At 36.4% G+C, this 17,168-nt stretch overlaps 1 protein-coding gene across 3 annotated transcripts; it reads left to right on the forward strand.

Annotated features, from left to right (window-relative positions):
* Nucleotides 1-8,981: 8,981 nt before the first annotated feature.
* Nucleotides 8,982-16,279, forward strand: LOC104906821 (probable N-acetyl-gamma-glutamyl-phosphate reductase, chloroplastic). Of its 3 annotated transcripts, none has more exons than XM_010695638.4 (14): nt 8,984-9,301; nt 9,399-9,548; nt 10,621-10,728; nt 10,831-10,917; nt 11,133-11,183; nt 11,297-11,368; nt 11,987-12,106; nt 12,912-12,972; nt 13,061-13,141; nt 13,847-13,926; nt 14,003-14,092; nt 14,288-14,416; nt 14,788-14,896; nt 15,841-16,279. In XM_010695638.4, exons 1-13 carry the CDS (start codon nt 9,248-9,250, stop codon nt 14,893-14,895), a joined length of 1,191 nt encoding a protein of 396 aa, XP_010693940.1. In that variant the 5' UTR covers nt 8,984-9,247; the 3' UTR covers nt 14,896; nt 15,841-16,279. The 3 variants fall into 3 exon arrangements, with proteins under 3 accessions (XP_048497457.1, XP_010693940.1, XP_010693939.1); XM_010695637.4 differs by having other exon boundaries at nt 8,985-9,301; nt 15,858-16,279; XM_048641500.2 differs by lacking the exons at nt 14,788-14,896; nt 15,841-16,279 and having other exon boundaries at nt 8,982-9,301; nt 14,003-14,130.
* The last annotated feature ends 889 nt before the right edge of the window (nt 16,280-17,168 follow it).

Below are 17,168 nucleotides of genomic sequence, written 5' to 3' on the forward strand. Positions count from 1 at the left end.
TTCCATAGCTAAAAATATAACCTGTTTGCGATTTTGCCTTGACTGGATCTGATAGGTAATCTGCGTCGGCATATCCTACAAGGGTAGGATTTCCGTCTTGTGGATAGAATAATCCCATATCCGTTGTCCCGCGTATATAGCGGAGTAAGTGTTTCACTCCACTCCAGTGCCTGTTTGTAGGTTCGGAGCTGTATCTAGCTAATAAATTGACCGAGAATGCAATGTCTGGTATAGTATTGATGGCTAAGTACATTAGGGCTCCAATGGCACTTAGGTATGGTACTTCGGGACCGAGTATATCCTCACCTTCTTCCCTAGGGCGGAAAGGATCTTCATCAATTTTTAAGCGACAAACAACCATAGGTGAACTCAACGGATGTGATTTGTCCATATAGAACCTTTTTAGCACTTTCTCGGCATAATTGGTTTGGTGAACAAGGATTCCATCCTTTAGGTGTTCGATTTGTAATCCAAGACAAAATTTGGTTTTTACAAGGTCTTTCATCTCGAATTCCTTCATCATGCATTTAGCGGTTTCTTCAATTTCATCGGGTGTCCCGATGATATTTAAGTCATCAACATATACTGCAATTATAACAAACCCTTTTTCGGTTTGTTTGATGAAGACACATGGACAAATTTGGTCGTTCTTATAGCCTCGATTTATGAGGTATTCACTAAGACGGTTGTACCACATCCTTCCAGATTGTTTTAAATCGTAAAGTGATTTTTTCAATTTTATGGAATGTAGCTTCCGAGGTTTTGACCTCAAGGATTCAGGTAGTTCAAGTCCTTCTGGGACTCTCATATGGATATCAGTGTCAAGCGACCCATAGAGATATGCTGTCACGACATCCATAAGGCGCATTTGTAGTCCTTTCCATGCAGATAGACTTATAAGGAATCTTAGTGTCGTGGCATCTACCACTGGAGAGTATGTTTCCTCATAGTCAATTCCAGGTCTCTGGGAGAAACGTTGGGCTATAAGTCTGGCCTTGTATCGTACGATTTCATTTTTTTTGTTTCGCTTTCGCACGAAGACCCATTTATATCCAACGGGTTTTATTCCCTTTGGGGTTTGGGCTATAGGGCAAAACACTTCTCGTTTTTTGAGAGATTTCAATTCTACCTGAATGGCCTCTTTCCATTTAGGCCAATCACTGCTTCGTTGACATTCATCCACCGATCTTGGTTCGGTGTCCTCGATATCAGTGGTGATCTCTGTGGCTATTGAATATGCAAATATTTCATCAATCGGGGTTTTTACCCTATTCCATTGCTTTCTAGAATGGACAAAATTTATTGAAATTTCGTGATTGTCGATGCTAGCATTTTCATGCTCCCCCTCAGATGCAGCATCTGATTCTTTGGGTTCATTTTCGGGATTCATGACGTTTTTATCGTTTGAAAATTGTTCCACTTTAGAAGAATCATCAGTTTTCTCATTATTGGTGTCTATTCTTCTAGACTTCCTCGGTTTCAAGTCTTTGGCTCCGAGTGGTCTTCCACGCCTTTTGCGTGTTATAGATTCATTTGCGAGTTGATTTTCCGCTTTTTCTCTTGGAATTTCAACCCGTGCAGGAGCATTTACAGCAGGTATATGTGATTTTATCACTCCTTTTGAATCAGTGAATGCATCTGGCAATTGATTAGCAATGTTTTGCAAGTGTATAATTTTCTGAACTTCCTGGTCACACATATTTGATCTTTGATCAATATATGATAAATTTTTGGCATTCCATGATATTTCATTCCAACATGGGCCTGTTTTATCTCTCCCTAAGGTTGGGAAAATTGTCTCATCAAAATGACAATCCGCGAACCGAGCGGTGAAAAGATCACCAGTTGACGGTTCTAGATATCTTATGATGGACGGTGATTCAAATCCAACATAGATTCTCAACCTTCTTTGTGGGCCCATCTTAGTACGTTGTGGTGGTGCTATGGGAACGTAGACTGCACACCCAAAAATTCGTAGGTGAGCAAGGCTTGGTTCCTTTCCAACCACTAACTGTAGTGGGGATAGATCATGCTTGGCGCTCGGCCTTAGTCTCAGTAAAGCCGCAGTGTAACACCTCGATAATTCTCTTTTTCTAGAAAACACTTTTATAATAAACCTTAGAGAATTACCCAGGCATTATCGCTCGTGTGATGACGTTTCAGCTTACTCAGAATTTTGCAGCGGAAAACAACTTATTAAAAATCAACTTTATTAAAACTTATGAAACCAAAAACAATTGTCAAACTAAACACACCAACTTAAAACTATTGTCTGAAAACATAACTCCTAGGAAAACAACTTAAATGGTTCTAGTAATACAAGAGCCTCTCCATTCCAGATTCCCCAATGATATGCATCTTCGAACCTGTAATGTCAATGTTGTCTCAACTCTGCTCCCCCGAAGGATCACCACAGGATCAATAGGCAAAGCCATGATCACAAACACAGACAAGCACGTAATCAGCAAAGCTGAGTACTACATATCAGACATACATAACCCTAAACATGATACTACAAAATATAACTTGCTGGAATAAATAATTATATAAGTAAATAATAATCTGCAGACAACCTCTACTGAACTAAACTTAAACTAACTTTTTAACACTTTAAATGGAATAGTTATTAGGACGAGTTGTCTTGCTACTAAGATGAAATGGGGGCACGACTCCGCATTTCAGAGTGACCTGCGATATCGAGGAACCTTTGTAATAAAAGAGGGATGGTGATCAACCCATTCCTAGAAAAGCTATGGCACGCTCACCATAACCCCAACCCTTATGTTTAACTCTAGACGTGCATCAGTCTAAAGTCTATACTCTATTCTCGTTTCACTTTACGTTGAATATATTTTATTACTTGTGTTGACACCACAACAAGCAAATAACACACAATCTATAATCACACAATCATAACAAAATCCTTTTATCTTTGGATTAACAAGTGATCACAACTTATCAACCAAGATATTTTAACTTCCTTTTTACCTTTACCAACTTACTTGTTGAACCTAGCCAACAATAACTTTACCTTTATATAGGTATAACTTGTACTTACCAAATAAGATCCACGGTTCTTATAAGATATATAAATAATACTCAAGAATCCATGTAACACGTGATTCACTCTAATTTACATTAATTCACTCACGAATTAATAAATAAACTTGACTTATCTGTTTGCATCAAACTTCCATACAAACATTTATACTCATAAATACTTCTAGTTTACATGTAGCACACAGGCAAATAACATGTAAAACAATTCCAGTAATCATATATATGAACAAATAGAGTCCTATACATGATACTAATAAATAAAACACTCTTAGAGCATGCTTCTAAATCATATAGCACGTAGACAATGTACGTACCTTGTATAAACAATCGGTAGGCCACTTTTACTCGCTAAAAGTCTCCTACTAGAAATCTCCGCCTAGAAAATAAAATAATGAAATAATTATCTGAACTAAAAATTTACAGCAACTTTAAAACGTCAAAACCCCTTAAACGTGTTTTAAAATCGTTTTTACGTACAAACTTTTATTATTTTTAATCCCTAGTATAGTACAACTATTCTAGTGATTAAAAATCATTTAAAACTCTTAAAATACTTATTTTCTGAAATTACAGCACTTATAAACTTTAATAACTCTCTTTAAAATATATAAACATGTTTAAAATCATAAATTAAAACAATCTCATAGTGTATAACATACAACTATGGTTTTCTAGTAATTAAAACCCAAAAATCCATGCTTTGATGATTAAAACTTCAATCTAAAAATAATAACAAATTTGAAAATTTATTCTTTCAATATATAATATATATGAAATCAATATATAAGAAAACGAGGAAAAGAATCAAAAGAAAAAGGAAGAAAAAGAGTGAAATACCGAAATCGCGAGAGAACTATGGCAGCAAAATCGCAAAACTTGCAGAGGCCATAACTGATAGAATAAGAATCGGAATTGATGATTCTTGAGCCTAAATTCAATACTTTTCGTGATCTACAATTTCTAAGAAGGAAGTTTTGGCTAAAAAGAAACGGAACTATGAGAAATATGACCAATCAGTTTCGGGTGAGAGAAAAAACGAGTGAAGAGAGGAAAAAGAAGATCACGTGGAAAGAAGAGAGAGAAATAAAGTGTGTAGGGTAAAATTTGGGTTTCTAGTATATTTAAATAGAGGCTTTTCCTTTTGGGCTTAGGAAAAGAGATTTTAATAATGAAATTTGATGACTAATAAGATGGGCTCATTAGGACTTTAGTCATCAAATAACCTTTCCCTTTTTATCACTTTTGGGCTTTCGATTCCATTAAGCTTCTTTTCAAATATGCTTTTAATAATTAAAACTCTTATTAAAACATGCTTAATTAAAACATTACAAATTTTATTAAGCTATGAAAAATATTTTTAGTTGACTTTTAAAATAGTCAACCCTTTTTAAAAGTCAAATCATTTTCCAAACTCATTTGGATTTAAATATAACTACATAAATACTTAATATATTTATGAAAATCCTTTAAAATTGTGGGGGATTACACGCAGCATGTAGTATTGCGTGTCCCCATGTAGAAGATGGGAGTTTTGATTTCATGAGTAATGGCCTCGCAACCAATTGTAGTCGCTTTATGAATGCTTCCGCTAGGCCGTTTTGTGTGTGAACATGGGCTACTGGATGTTCCACGTCTATCCTAATTGACATACAATAGTCATTAAAAGTGCGGGATGTGAATTCTCCGGCATTATCAAGCCGGATTTTCTTTATGGGATAGTCTAGGAATTAAGCCCTTGAACGCGTAATTTGTGCTAGCAGTTTTGCAAAAGCAACATTCCTTGTTGATAGGAGACTAACGTGAGACCAACGTGTTGATGCGTCTATCAACACCAGAAAGTATCTGAATGGTCCACATGATGAGTGTATTGGCCCGCAAATATCTCCTTGGATTCTTTCTAGGAATGCAAGATTTTCACCTTCAAGTTTATTTTTAGAAGGTCTTATGATTAATTTGCCAAGGGAACAAGCCTTACAATTATGCTCATTTGAGTGTGGGGCTCGTATGTTTTTCAATGGACGCCCATTTGAGCTTCGGGCGATTTTCGTCATCATGCTTGTTCCTGGGTGACCCAAGCGATCATGCCACAGAGTAAATATTGCTTGGTTGTCTTCCTTATGGTGGGACACCAAATTTGTTTCGACTGGATTGATATAAGTAAAATACAGTCTGGAGGAGTATGATGGCATCCTTTCAAGGATTATTTTCTTGCCATCGTCACATTTAGTGAGATACATGTACTCCTTTCCGTTTTCGTTAATGGTTTCCACATGGTAACCATTTGTGCGCAGATCTTGAGAATTCATAGATTTCTTTGAGTTTTACCTGAATACAATGCGTTGTTTATAGTGACGTGTGTTCCTTTTGGTAACACTATGCATGCCTTTCCTGAGCCCTCAACCATCTTTGCAGTGCCTGCAATGGTGTTGAGGTCGCCTTTTCTTGGCTTGAGGTGAGTGAAGTATGACCTGTTACTCAGGATGGTATGTGTAGTGGCACTATCAATCAGGCATTGTTGGGCGCCTTTGTTTGTCATTATCTTCATTAAAACATAAATTTGTCAAAATCTAAAAATTTATTCATAGAAAGAGGTATATTACATGGAATGATAAAAAGGGAACGCAAGATACAAGAGACATCAAGTAAGACAAGAGTACATGAAGTAAAGTGATAAAACAACATCACAGGTTGATCTAAGGGGGGATAAGAGGGATGGCATTAGAAATATCTTCCATAAGGTAATCAGCTACATCGAGGTCCGGGAGCGGAGGAGTTTCAGTGACTAAATTTGTTTCGCCACGTCTACCTTGACCCTTAGTAGAGGCCACATATAGATCCACAAGATGTTTGGCTGTGCGGCATTCATTTGCCCAATGCCCTTGAATGCCACATTTAAAACATTTTTCCTGTGTTCTTTGTTGGGAGTTTCTTCCTGCGCGTCCTCTATTTGGGCGCCAGTTTTGGCGTCCTCGTCCTCTTCCTCTTCCCCTTCCACTTCCATTGTCGTTTCTTTCCCCATTACCCTTATTTTTGAACTGGCCATTCCAGTTTGAGTTCCCTCCCCGCTTATTCCAGAACTTACCACCTCTAGTGGCATTTGTTTCAACTGCTGCTGCGCTGGTACGTGCTGGCCTTTGATTATGAATGAGAGGAGGATTTGATTGTTCTGTTCTGCAACCAAAAGGATGGCAATTAGGTCGCAGAAATTTTCGCAACGCCTTTCACGATATTGTTCTTGCTAAACAACATTATTGGCATGCATAGTAGAGAGAGTTTTCTCAATCATGGCTCGTTCAGACACAGGTTCTCCGCACAGCTTTAGCTGTGAGGTGATGCGAAGTACTGCAGAATTGTACTCGCGTACTGATGCAAAGTCCTGAAACCTGAGTACTGACCATTCATGTTGGGCCCTTGGAGCGATAATTCTTTGCAAATGCTCAAATCTATCCTTTAGGTTATCCCATAACTCTTTGGGATCTTCCACAAGGATGTATTTAGATTTGAGTTCTTCATGTATATGGTGTTTGAGATACACCAATGCTTTCGCTTGCTCCAAAGGGGTAGGGGTACCACCTTCGACAATGGTGTGGTCGAGGCTAAGTTACTTTAGGTAAGCTTTTGCATCCACCCTCCATTCTAGATACCTTTGGCCTGAGGTTTCAAGGATCTCAAAGTCTCGGTTTGCAAGTCTAGCCATTTCTGAGTTCATGTGATGTTTTAAAAGTATTAGTAGAAAATTAATGCATAAATATATAAAGTTTCGAAAGAAAATCACACTGGGATGTAAGCCATAGTGGTCCGAGAATCCTTAACCGTTCAAGAGGTTAAGGGTTCGAAACATGATAATAACATGAAAGGTGAACAATAAATATATATAAAAAGGCTACATTTTTTTTTTTGTTTAACCAGAATGTGACTATCATGTCTAAAAATAAACCACATGTGTTAATAGCATATTAATAGAAAATTTACATAATTAAGCATTATAATTGCGTTTTACAATAGCAGAAACAGAATTACAATAATTCCTACTAAAACTGTTATAAGTATCATTCTCCAGTAAAACATGACCTTCAACTGTCTGAAAGATTCTAGAAGATCTGGTGTGTCGTTTTGAGGACGGCGGTTTCCGGCATTGTACATGGTGGCCGAAAATAGTGGAGATAAAATTTGTGAAGTTTTATGAGAGAGAAAATTTTATGGGGTAGAAGTGACTGAGGGAGGCGGACGAGAAAATGAGAAGGGTTAAAATCCCTTTTATAGTGGTGTAAAAACACTATTCATATTTAACAGGTAAGATATATACTGGTATGTAATACATAACGTGTTTACAAAACAGATTATAGAGTATTACTATAAGAAATAATAATAATTAGTTTTCCAAAAATAAATAAATTAGCTAACGTATGTTTATGACTAATTCATGGTCTGAGATATTAGATACTAGTCATACCATTTATTGTCTAAAGTGGCTTTTTATATATGCTTTTAAGTCCAAAAGAAAAATAACAAAAGTCATTAAAAAAAAAAGGGAACATAACTTTGGATTCCTAACGTACAACTATGAAATCCTACTTTGGATTCCTAACGTACAACTATGAAATCCCCCCCCCCCCCCTCCTTTTTTTTTTTATAAAAAAATACTTAGACTGATCTTGAAAAGGGTGACATGCATTCAATGACAATCAGAAGAAAACAATTGCACAAGTCAAGGGGACATGCATTTAATAGTAATCAGGAGAAAGCAAATGCACAAGTCAAGTCAAGGGAGAAAATTTTTGAGAGATGCGTATAGTAATGCATTAGAATACAAAGCTTTAAGTTAGTGTTGGAAATAGGTGAACACAATTTACAAGGACAAGTCATCAGATTATGACATTATGTGTCATCATATGGGCATTATAACTAGTAGGTTTTTACAAATTATAGAAAAACTGAAGATAGATGTTATAAGTTGTTTGTGCAAAGAAAAACTAGCTACTCCTTTCATCATTTTCTTTCAATGTTTTCTCCCTCCCCCCTTTTTTTTCACAGTTAAAAAGAAATACAAGACATAAATAACAAACAAGAAAGAAAATAGTAGGTAGCTCCATCATTATAGCTATTTTCCGGCAAAAAAAATTCATCATCTTTGTAGTGTAAGCCGTCCATCCAGGCGGTGGAGTCCGTCCATTTAGGCGGCAAGTGCAACGTAATAGCCCGTCCATATAGGCGACTTTGCAAGGTCTCTGCCCTCCATGAAGGTGGCGTGACTTGCTTGGCGGCGGCTGAGCCGATACCGCCAGTTAATTACTTTGCCGTCGCTTGTTGCTGACGGAAGGACCCTCATCATCCCTAATCCTTTTATTTTTATTATTAGGAGTTTGCCGGATCTCAGTTGGTGGTTCCGGAGGAGGGTTATCATTGAGGTTAGGGACGGTGGTTTGTCGGCGTTCACCGACGTGGCTATTAACGTTAGTATTATGGCGTTGGGGTGTACTACCAACTCCTCGTGACGGGTTTGTGGTGCAAGGTACACTATTACGTTCTATGATAAAATATATACTACAAAGGGATACATTGTTTAGAATAGTATTGATCCCATTACACTGGTGATCCATTTTTTTTTTTTGAAAAAAAAATTAGTAGCAATTGAGAAGAACTACCTTTTGATAGTAGAGCGAAATCGTGCTGATAACGTATTGTATTATAGAGAGATTTTAAGCAAGATTAAAAATAAGCGCTTATTGTTGTGTTACTGATTTTCTCCCGCGAGGTGCAGTATATATAGTGCCGGGTGAATAATTCACCCGGTAATTCATCATATCACTGCATCTGCAGTGTAGTGTCTAATCATGGACGACGCCGTTTTATCCGTTCACTGTTTAAATAGAATATTACAACAATATGTACTATTCATATATTACCATGATTATTTGTTTCCTTCTCCTAATTTTGTTGTAACTTGTAACCTGAAAAATTCTACCTCCCCAACACAGTTTGAGAAATTGTTCCTAATTTTCTCCACAGGTGGTAGACAAAGTCTTTTCATTTCCGAATTTGCTCTTCACCAAATTAGTTTTCCAGTTCCCGGAATACGAGCAACAAATAAGAAGATTGGGAGGAAAGATCAGTAAATAATTCATCACTTCTCCATTTTTGGATCTTTGCAGCTTCCTTAATAAACCCAGAAAAAGAAAAGAGAAAAATGAGCTCAGTGGTCTTTGGTTCATCTTATGTAACTCACTCTTGCTATCTGAAGGTTTGTTCTGTTACCCATTTGTTGTTTTTGTCTCAAAGTTGAATACTTGATTGAGTATTAATAGCTTTCAGAAAAAATACTAATACTAATATGACAGAGCAAAACAAAGGGTGGGGATGTCAAGAGGTTCTGTGTTCGAATCTCGGTGGCTTCTGCCCCGAAGAATTTACAATCTTCTGAGAAGAATAATTTGCAGAAGAGCATTCGCATTGGTGTTCTTGGTGCTAGTGGTTACACTGGCTCAGAGGTACTGATATGATTTCTTGTGCATTTCATTTAATGGAAATTTATGTTTAAAAGCAAAATATGTTGCTCCATCTATTGTTGGCAATTTGGTGTTCACCAAGTGCCTTTTTTTTTTTTTTGTTTTTTTTTTTTGTGGTTTAAAAGGCATGTATTCATTCATTCATTCATTCATAAAATAAAATCCCAGTTTAGGCTTGAACAGCATAATACAATCCATCATTACTGTATCATTAGAAGGGTGAGAAGTTCCCTACTTTCATTCACCACAAAGGCATCATTCCTACATTGCTTGGCTAGTTAAAAAAATATAGGATCAGTTACTCCAGTTTTTTTGTGTGATAAGTTAATTAGATTGTTTTTCAAAAGCATTATCCATGATTTACTAGTAGAAATAACTGTTCTGATATTGAAAATAAGCTTGAATGGACCCTATCATTGTGCACCGGGTACCGTATGATATAATCAGTTTTTGTATGATGTAATCACCTTTTGTATAATAAGTTTTTGTATGATATAACATATAATCAATTTTTTATAGTCAAACTTTTTTTTTGATATAGTCGGTTGTCTCTGATATAGTCATCTTTTGTGTGATAGAGTTAGTTTGGATGTACAATAAATTATTGTGATCCCGCTCTACCCAAGACTTGTTGCTGATATTGTACTAGATTTAAACTTGTGCAGTGCATGGACTAAGATAAAATTAAATAAAAGTTAGATGGTTAAATTTTTTTAAATTATGTTAAGCTGTTCATACAAAAGAACTTTTCTTTTTCAGTTGCTAAATTGGGTTGATTTGTCTTAATTATGTTAGGTTGTCAATTGGAATTTACTAAAATTTAGCTCAATGGAAATATTAATATTTATGGAGTTTTCTTATTTATGCAAATTATTACTTAATTTCCTTTTTCTCTGCATTACTCTTCAGGCTGTATTGCTTCTTTATATGAAGATTGACAAAACCCCTTATGTATAAGGTCATATAGTGTCAAGGATACCTGTATTTTTGGTGGTGTTGAGATAAATTCTCTTTTTGATCTAATAATTTGTTTGCCACTTTCTTTCTCTTTTAGATTGTTCGTTTGCTAGCCAATCATCCATACTTTGGTATTACTTTGATGACTGCTGATAGAAAGGCTGGTCAATCAATTGCATCAGTATTTCCACATCTGGTAGCCCAAGTATGTCATCATTGTACTCTTGCTTCTCTCTTGCAAGTTTGCTCTGATTTATGTTTTGATGAACCCGCTCATTTAGATGTTGATCTTCTTGTTTGCGCGCAGGACTTACCGAATTTGGTTGCTGTTAATGATGCAGATTTTTCAAATGTCGATGCTGTGTTTTGTTGCTTGCCTCATGGTACAACACAGGTGTTTCTCAGCCTTTTACTACATAAAAAACTTTGTATGATATGATTCTATCTAGTGATATCAGTCTCTTTTCTCTCAGAGTATATATATATTCTAATCGTTCAAATTTATATAAGCAAAATAAAAGTCTTTTCATACTCCTTCTCTGTACTGATATGCTATAAACATGTGACGGTGATACCCTCATTTGATTTTGCTCATATCTTGTTCTTCAGGATATTATTAAAGCTCTTCCTGGGTCACTGAGAGTGGTTGATCTTTCTGCCGTATGTGTTCAATGCCGCCTACTGAGCCTTAATCTGTTTGTAGTTTCCGTGATGCAAATTTCTTTTAGCGTGCGCAAGTTAACTGCTTGAAATTGATGGGAATGGTTGTGCAGGACTTCCGACTGCGGGATACTGCTGAGTATGAGGAATGGTATGGTCAACCTCATAGAGCACCAGAATTACAGGTATGTCACTTATATCGTGATTTTCGAAGAATTTTTGATACCAGATTATTAGTCATCAGAATACTATGGTCAGTCTAGACCTCTAGGCTGCTTTCCTGTATAATAATCAAGTCATAAGAAACTATCAAGTACATCTTGTGTACTGTGAAGTCCTTCAGGCAAACAATATAAGCAGTAAAAGGGAACTTTGATGATTTCAGTCATAAAACATCAAATGGCATGTCAATGTTAAGACATCTATTGTTTGATAAGACATCTGAAAGCAATGGCATGAAAATAGCTTGATAGATTACTAATGACAGAATTTTATTAGTAATGCACTCCTTCATGAACTTTTTGTTGTTTGCACATGCAATGTGTCTTCAAAATCTCAAAGACTGTAATTTTTTAAGCCATTGCAGATTTATATGAGAAACTTATGATTTATTTAAATTGCTAGTCAATAGTATTCCCTAAAATCTAACTGATTTCAATGTTGCTTCAGTCTTTGCAAGTTGTGATTATTCCTTGTATAACCATTTGTTGAGCTTGTTACCCATGCATCTATTGTCTTTTCTCTCTCTGTTTCTCTCTCTCGTTCTCTCTACACCTAACATTTGTGTGGTTTCTTGTCTCTAGAAAGAAGCCGTCTATGGTTTAACAGAAGTTTTAAGGCAAGAAATCCAGAATGCTCGGCTAGTTGCTAATCCTGGTTGTTATCCGACATCAATTCAGATCCCTCTTATTCCCTTGTTAAAGGTTTGCTTATACCTTGAGTGTGAATATTTTATAGATTTTTTTTTTTGAGATGCAAGACTGCAATACAAGAACATGGATTTGCATGACATTACTGTTTTTCCCCTTTTACTCTATTTTTGGGCTATTAAACCATTTATTTACGCCAAGCAGATTCTCAAAGAGTCACATGCATAGAAGTAGTATGCAGCTTGTTTTCATATTAGTTTGGCATATGATCCATAAATTAGCTTCAGGAAAATCAGAGTCATCATATCATCACCTAAATGCTCCAATCAGGTTACCTGAGTTATTTATGCCAAACTTGGGAGTTTTTTATGACACAAACTTCTAATTTCGTTATAATTGAAGTTCCCCCACACAAATTTCTAAGGGGAGTTGGGTGGGGATAGAGTTAAACGGAGAGAAGTGAATAGATCTGAAGAATGTGTAGTAGCAGACACCATCCTGTTTTTTTCCCCCCCGAAGATTTAGGAGTGCAGAGGAGATGGAGAAGTAACCGAAAATGTTATTACCTAACATTCATACCCCTTTAACTAAGTGAGGTTCGGATGAGGTTTTGGTGGATGAAGAAAAGTAATTGGAAATTTGGAACTGCTTATTAGTCTATTACATTGGGTCTCTCGCGCAAGAACAAGGAGGCCTAGCTTTCCGATATTAGAGCAAAGAAGCGTACTAACCTGCCTTTACTCAAATCCTGTCCCTTCAAACAGAGATAAATTACATATTGAACCTTGAAGGGGAAGAAGAGTTGTCCTTCTAAGGCTGTAATTCATTTGTTTACTCATTTGGTCATTTTGTCTTGCAGGCTAATCTAATAGAGTACAGTAACATAACTATTGATGCAAAATCTGGTGTGAGTGGGGCAGGTTAGTATAATGTTTAGAAATTACTTTTTGTACATTAGCCATATTTTATCTGATCTAGTAACAATTGACCTATGAGTTCATTTTGTAGGACGTGGTGCAAAGGAGGCTAATCTATATACCGAAGTAGCTGAAGGAATTCATGCATATGGTGTTACAAGACATCGTCATGGTCAGAATCTGGTGGCCTTCTATGCCTATCATTAAGGACATGGTTGGATTGGCAGTAATGCATTAAAGGGGTAATAAAAGTCTAAGTTATGAAAATTAAGGTGATTAAAGCCTTAGAGTTTGACAAAGGGGACGAAGTGGTGGTAGAGGATAAAAGTAGTGTTAGTAAGAAGAAAGTGGAAGGAAGGGGGGAATTGTTACCCTCATTATGGGGATAATAGTTACCCACCATCCTCCTAGGGTAACTATTAACCTCCTTTGGGGATAATAGCTTTTCTTCCTTCCCTTTTCAACACAAAACCACTACATATCCCCCTTGAAATCACCTCAACTCACCTTCATTTTCCTTTTATTAAGGTGGTTTGACTTTATTACACCTCTAATGCATTATTCCCAATCGAAGCATGCCCTGAGACATTATGAAAGTTTTGCTGTAGACACGTTTTTTTTACATCCTTTTTTCAAACAGCTTTTTAGGTCAGTATTTACTGATAGATCTTCAGTAGAGGAATTATCATTTGCCGTTGTTTTTCAACTCATTGGTTTCTTTAGTATATCTTATTCCTTATGTGGTCTCTTATGCTATTTTCTTGTTATTACCCGAGTTTATCCAGGATTGAGGATCTCGGGAAGCAGTTACTTATTTTAAAAAAGATAAGGGTTGGTAGTTCTAGCAAGTCATTAATATCCGTGCACTTATTTTCAGTTCCTGAAATAGAACAAGGGCTTTCAGATGTTGCGAGGTCAAAAATAACTGTCAGCTTTACTCCACACTTGATGCCAATGGTAGTGGGAGTTTCAATGTGTAATGTTCTTTTATCAAACTTTCTTGTTTGGAAATATGATATTTGCTTGCCTGCAGAGTCGGGGTATGCAATCAACCATATATGTTCAGATGACTTCGGGAGTGACAGTTGATGATCTGTATGACCAGTTAAAAATGTTCTCTGAGGTACACCTGGACCTGAATCTGATGTAATCTAAATAACTGTAAACTATCTACCTCTCTCCCAGTTTCAGCTTTTTTTGGCACCTGGGCTGATGCCTCCTTATTTCTCTGTATGCCATACACTTCCAAACTTATGTATAAGGTGTTTATTGGGTATGATTTTCCCTCTGATTGCTGTTAGTTTTTCTTTTCTTGCAGAAGGAAGAGTTTGTTATTTTGCTAGAGAAAGGGGTTGTTCCACACACTCGAAATGTTCGTGGATCAAATTACTGCTATATGAACGTCTTTCCTGATCGAATTTCAGGGAGAGCAATTATTATATCAGTTGTATGTTTCAGCACACTCGAATTATCTTGTTTGTTTTCTTCATTGCAAAATAGATGTGTTTTCTCCATATAAAAATGTTCTTTGAGAAACTTTAGTTTTGCTCTTTCATTTGTGGTGTATTCTCTTTACCGGAGTTCTGCTGAAATTATCTGAACTTATTTGCACTTATCTACACTTAATTTTCCTGAAACTTATGTTTTTAAGGTGAAGAGAACGCACCCGTTATCCGCAGTTCGATTTTTCCCCCTTAAACTTCCACCAGTGTGATTTTGATATTGGCAAAATCTGTGTTATCTACTTATCTTGTTTATGTGCTGTAGACTTCTTTGCATCACCTGAAGTAGAATGACTTTTGTAAACTTGTCCTGCAGATTGATAATCTTGTGAAGGGAGCATCAGGTCAAGCTGTACAAAATCTTAACTTGATGATGGGATACCCAGAGAATACAGGATTACTCTATCAGCCGCTCTTTCCTTAGGGTATTTACACTTTTTACCTATGACATTTTAACTCTCAGTATTAAGCATACACAGGCTTCATGCAATGATCCAACTGGTTGAGCACACACAATAAGAAAAATGCCATTCATCATACGTTCTAGTTGAGGCCACTTTCAGAATGGGTTTTGAGCACATTTTTCAGTCAGATAATTGCTTGTTTTCAAGTAATCCTAATGTCATTTGTTGCGAAGCTTTCAAACACATTTAATTTTCATTTATTGGACGTCTTTGAGATTAACAATACTTTTGGTAGGCGGTAATAAATGGTAGTAATGATAAGGAATTTATTTGCAATCTTGTACAAAAAAGTCTCATGCTAATGTCTATGATAATGAAACTTTATTTCCAACTATCTATCTATATTCTCTGAAAAGTCCATAACCTCTCAACAGTAATTTAAAGTGGTAATGGGTGGTGATGGAATGTATAAAGAAAAATAGGTATTTAGAGATAGAAATGTAGTACTATGGACTTAGATATGAGACGTTCCTCATAAAATTACCTATAAACTCTTTCCCTTTACCACCAGTTAGTGGCGGAGCCAGCTAGGGGCATTGGGGTGCACATTCCCCCCCCCCCCCCACCCCCACCAGGTGTAAAAAGATATTTGCGCCAAACGCAACCATGCGCTTAATGCAAAGCTTGGGCGCCTAGCATATAGATCCAGCGATGCACCCACCTTTCTTGCGTCTCACGCACAAAGCACTGGAGAAAGAAATTTATAAGTAAACGGTACGGTATCAAGATTCAAGACAAACTAAGCTACTTGGCTTCGTGGTTTGCTGGATGTGTTATATTGTTATCTTTCTTCACCCAATGTCGGGAGTTCAATCCCTATAAGCAGCATTTTGGACCCTTTTCTCTTTTTCCTTTGTTTCTTTATTTATTTTTTTTCCTTATTTTGATGGCAATATCTTTTCAAGATTGATTATTTTTGCAGGTATGTCAAGCTGTTGCGGATTGTGAACTTTGCCATGGCTAGTGGTACGATTCAGTGATGATTACAATACCATGCAAGAAACTCCGCATCTCGTTTACCTCCCCGACCCCCAACCGGACATCCAAAAAAGTATCATGTAGTATTGAGGGACGTTGGATTTCTCTGGGGGAGGCTGTTTGTTTTTACTATTTTCGCTTACGCTGAAAGGACGATATAACACCCAGCATTGGAACTGCTAGGTGTAATCAGGACATACTAGTAGTACTGTAGTAGTATGATATGGTTCTGTAAAATATGTCAACTGAATTCAGGATTGTATTTTGGAAAAAGATAATCCTTTTTTGTGAAATAAGTTGGATAAGTAATCAATCCCGTTATCTAATGTAAAGATGTATGGATTATAATATCCTTGACTTTTCTGATTTTTTTTTTTTTTTGTAAAAACAATATAAGTTTTCTTGACTTGTCTACACTTTTTGATCATGTAGAGAAGGATATATTGTATTAGGATTCTGTTTTATGTGGCGGATATAGCCTATAATCAACCCTCTACCCCATTGGTTAAAATCTTATAAATATAGATAAAAAGGTCATTTTGTAAAAGCTACCCTAGAGGCTTTTTCTTGTAAAATAGTTTATATAGCCAAGATACAAAAGTAGTAATTTTTTCTGTTTTGAATTAAAAAGTAGTTATTCTGAAACATCACCATACTTGGAAGATAGGAAATGAATTGGATGATGAAATTGAGACATCCCCCCCCCCCCCCTTTAAAGTGAAGAGAGTAGAGAACTATTTTGGAGGGTTTACCTACCTTTTTGAGTGGTAATGTTGAGTGTGTTTCTACAACTATAAACTTTTCATCTATTTTGTTGCCTTTTAGTAGGCCTAGTATTTCCGCGAATTGCAATAGCCTCTTTATTTTTTTATGTTAAAAAAAGAGAGGAAGATATTGAGTGTGTTTTAAGGAGAGAGAAAATGTGAAGAGACCTTAAAGAAACGTATTTAACTCTCATTGATTAACTAAACATCATTTTTCGGGTTTATTCCGTGACCCAAGCTTGGCATTGTATGTCCTTTTGGTTGTTTACTTTGTTGAAACCACAGTAAAAATCTCTGATCACACTGAATTCATTCATGGTGCTTAGGTTCTTAGCTAATACCCCATGTGTTCCCCTGGATTCGATCTTTGGTCTTTCTTGTGCTAGATAGGCAGGGGTACCAACAAACCCAAGGATCATAGATAATTAAACTGACATATAGTCCCTCCAGGCCTCCACCTTTTTTTTTTTTAAAAAAAAACAATGAAGCTA

The sequence above is a fragment of the Beta vulgaris genome, chromosome 3, assembly GCF_026745355.1.
Source record: "Beta vulgaris subsp. vulgaris cultivar EL10 chromosome 3, EL10.2, whole genome shotgun sequence".
In the NCBI taxonomy this organism is placed as follows: domain Eukaryota; kingdom Viridiplantae; phylum Streptophyta; class Magnoliopsida; order Caryophyllales; family Amaranthaceae; genus Beta; species Beta vulgaris.

Coding starts and splice junctions, on each gene's coding strand:
- LOC104906821 (XM_010695638.4), top strand. CDS start 9,248: ATGAGCTCAGTGGTCTTTGGTTCATCTTATGTAACTCACTCTTGCTAT. Junction 11,184..11,296: donor GAGTGGTTGATCTTTCTGCC/GTATGTGTTCAA, acceptor ATGGTTGTGCAG/GACTTCCGACTGCGGGATAC. Junction 12,973..13,060: donor ATCTGGTGTGAGTGGGGCAG/GTTAGTATAATG, acceptor TTCATTTTGTAG/GACGTGGTGCAAAGGAGGCT.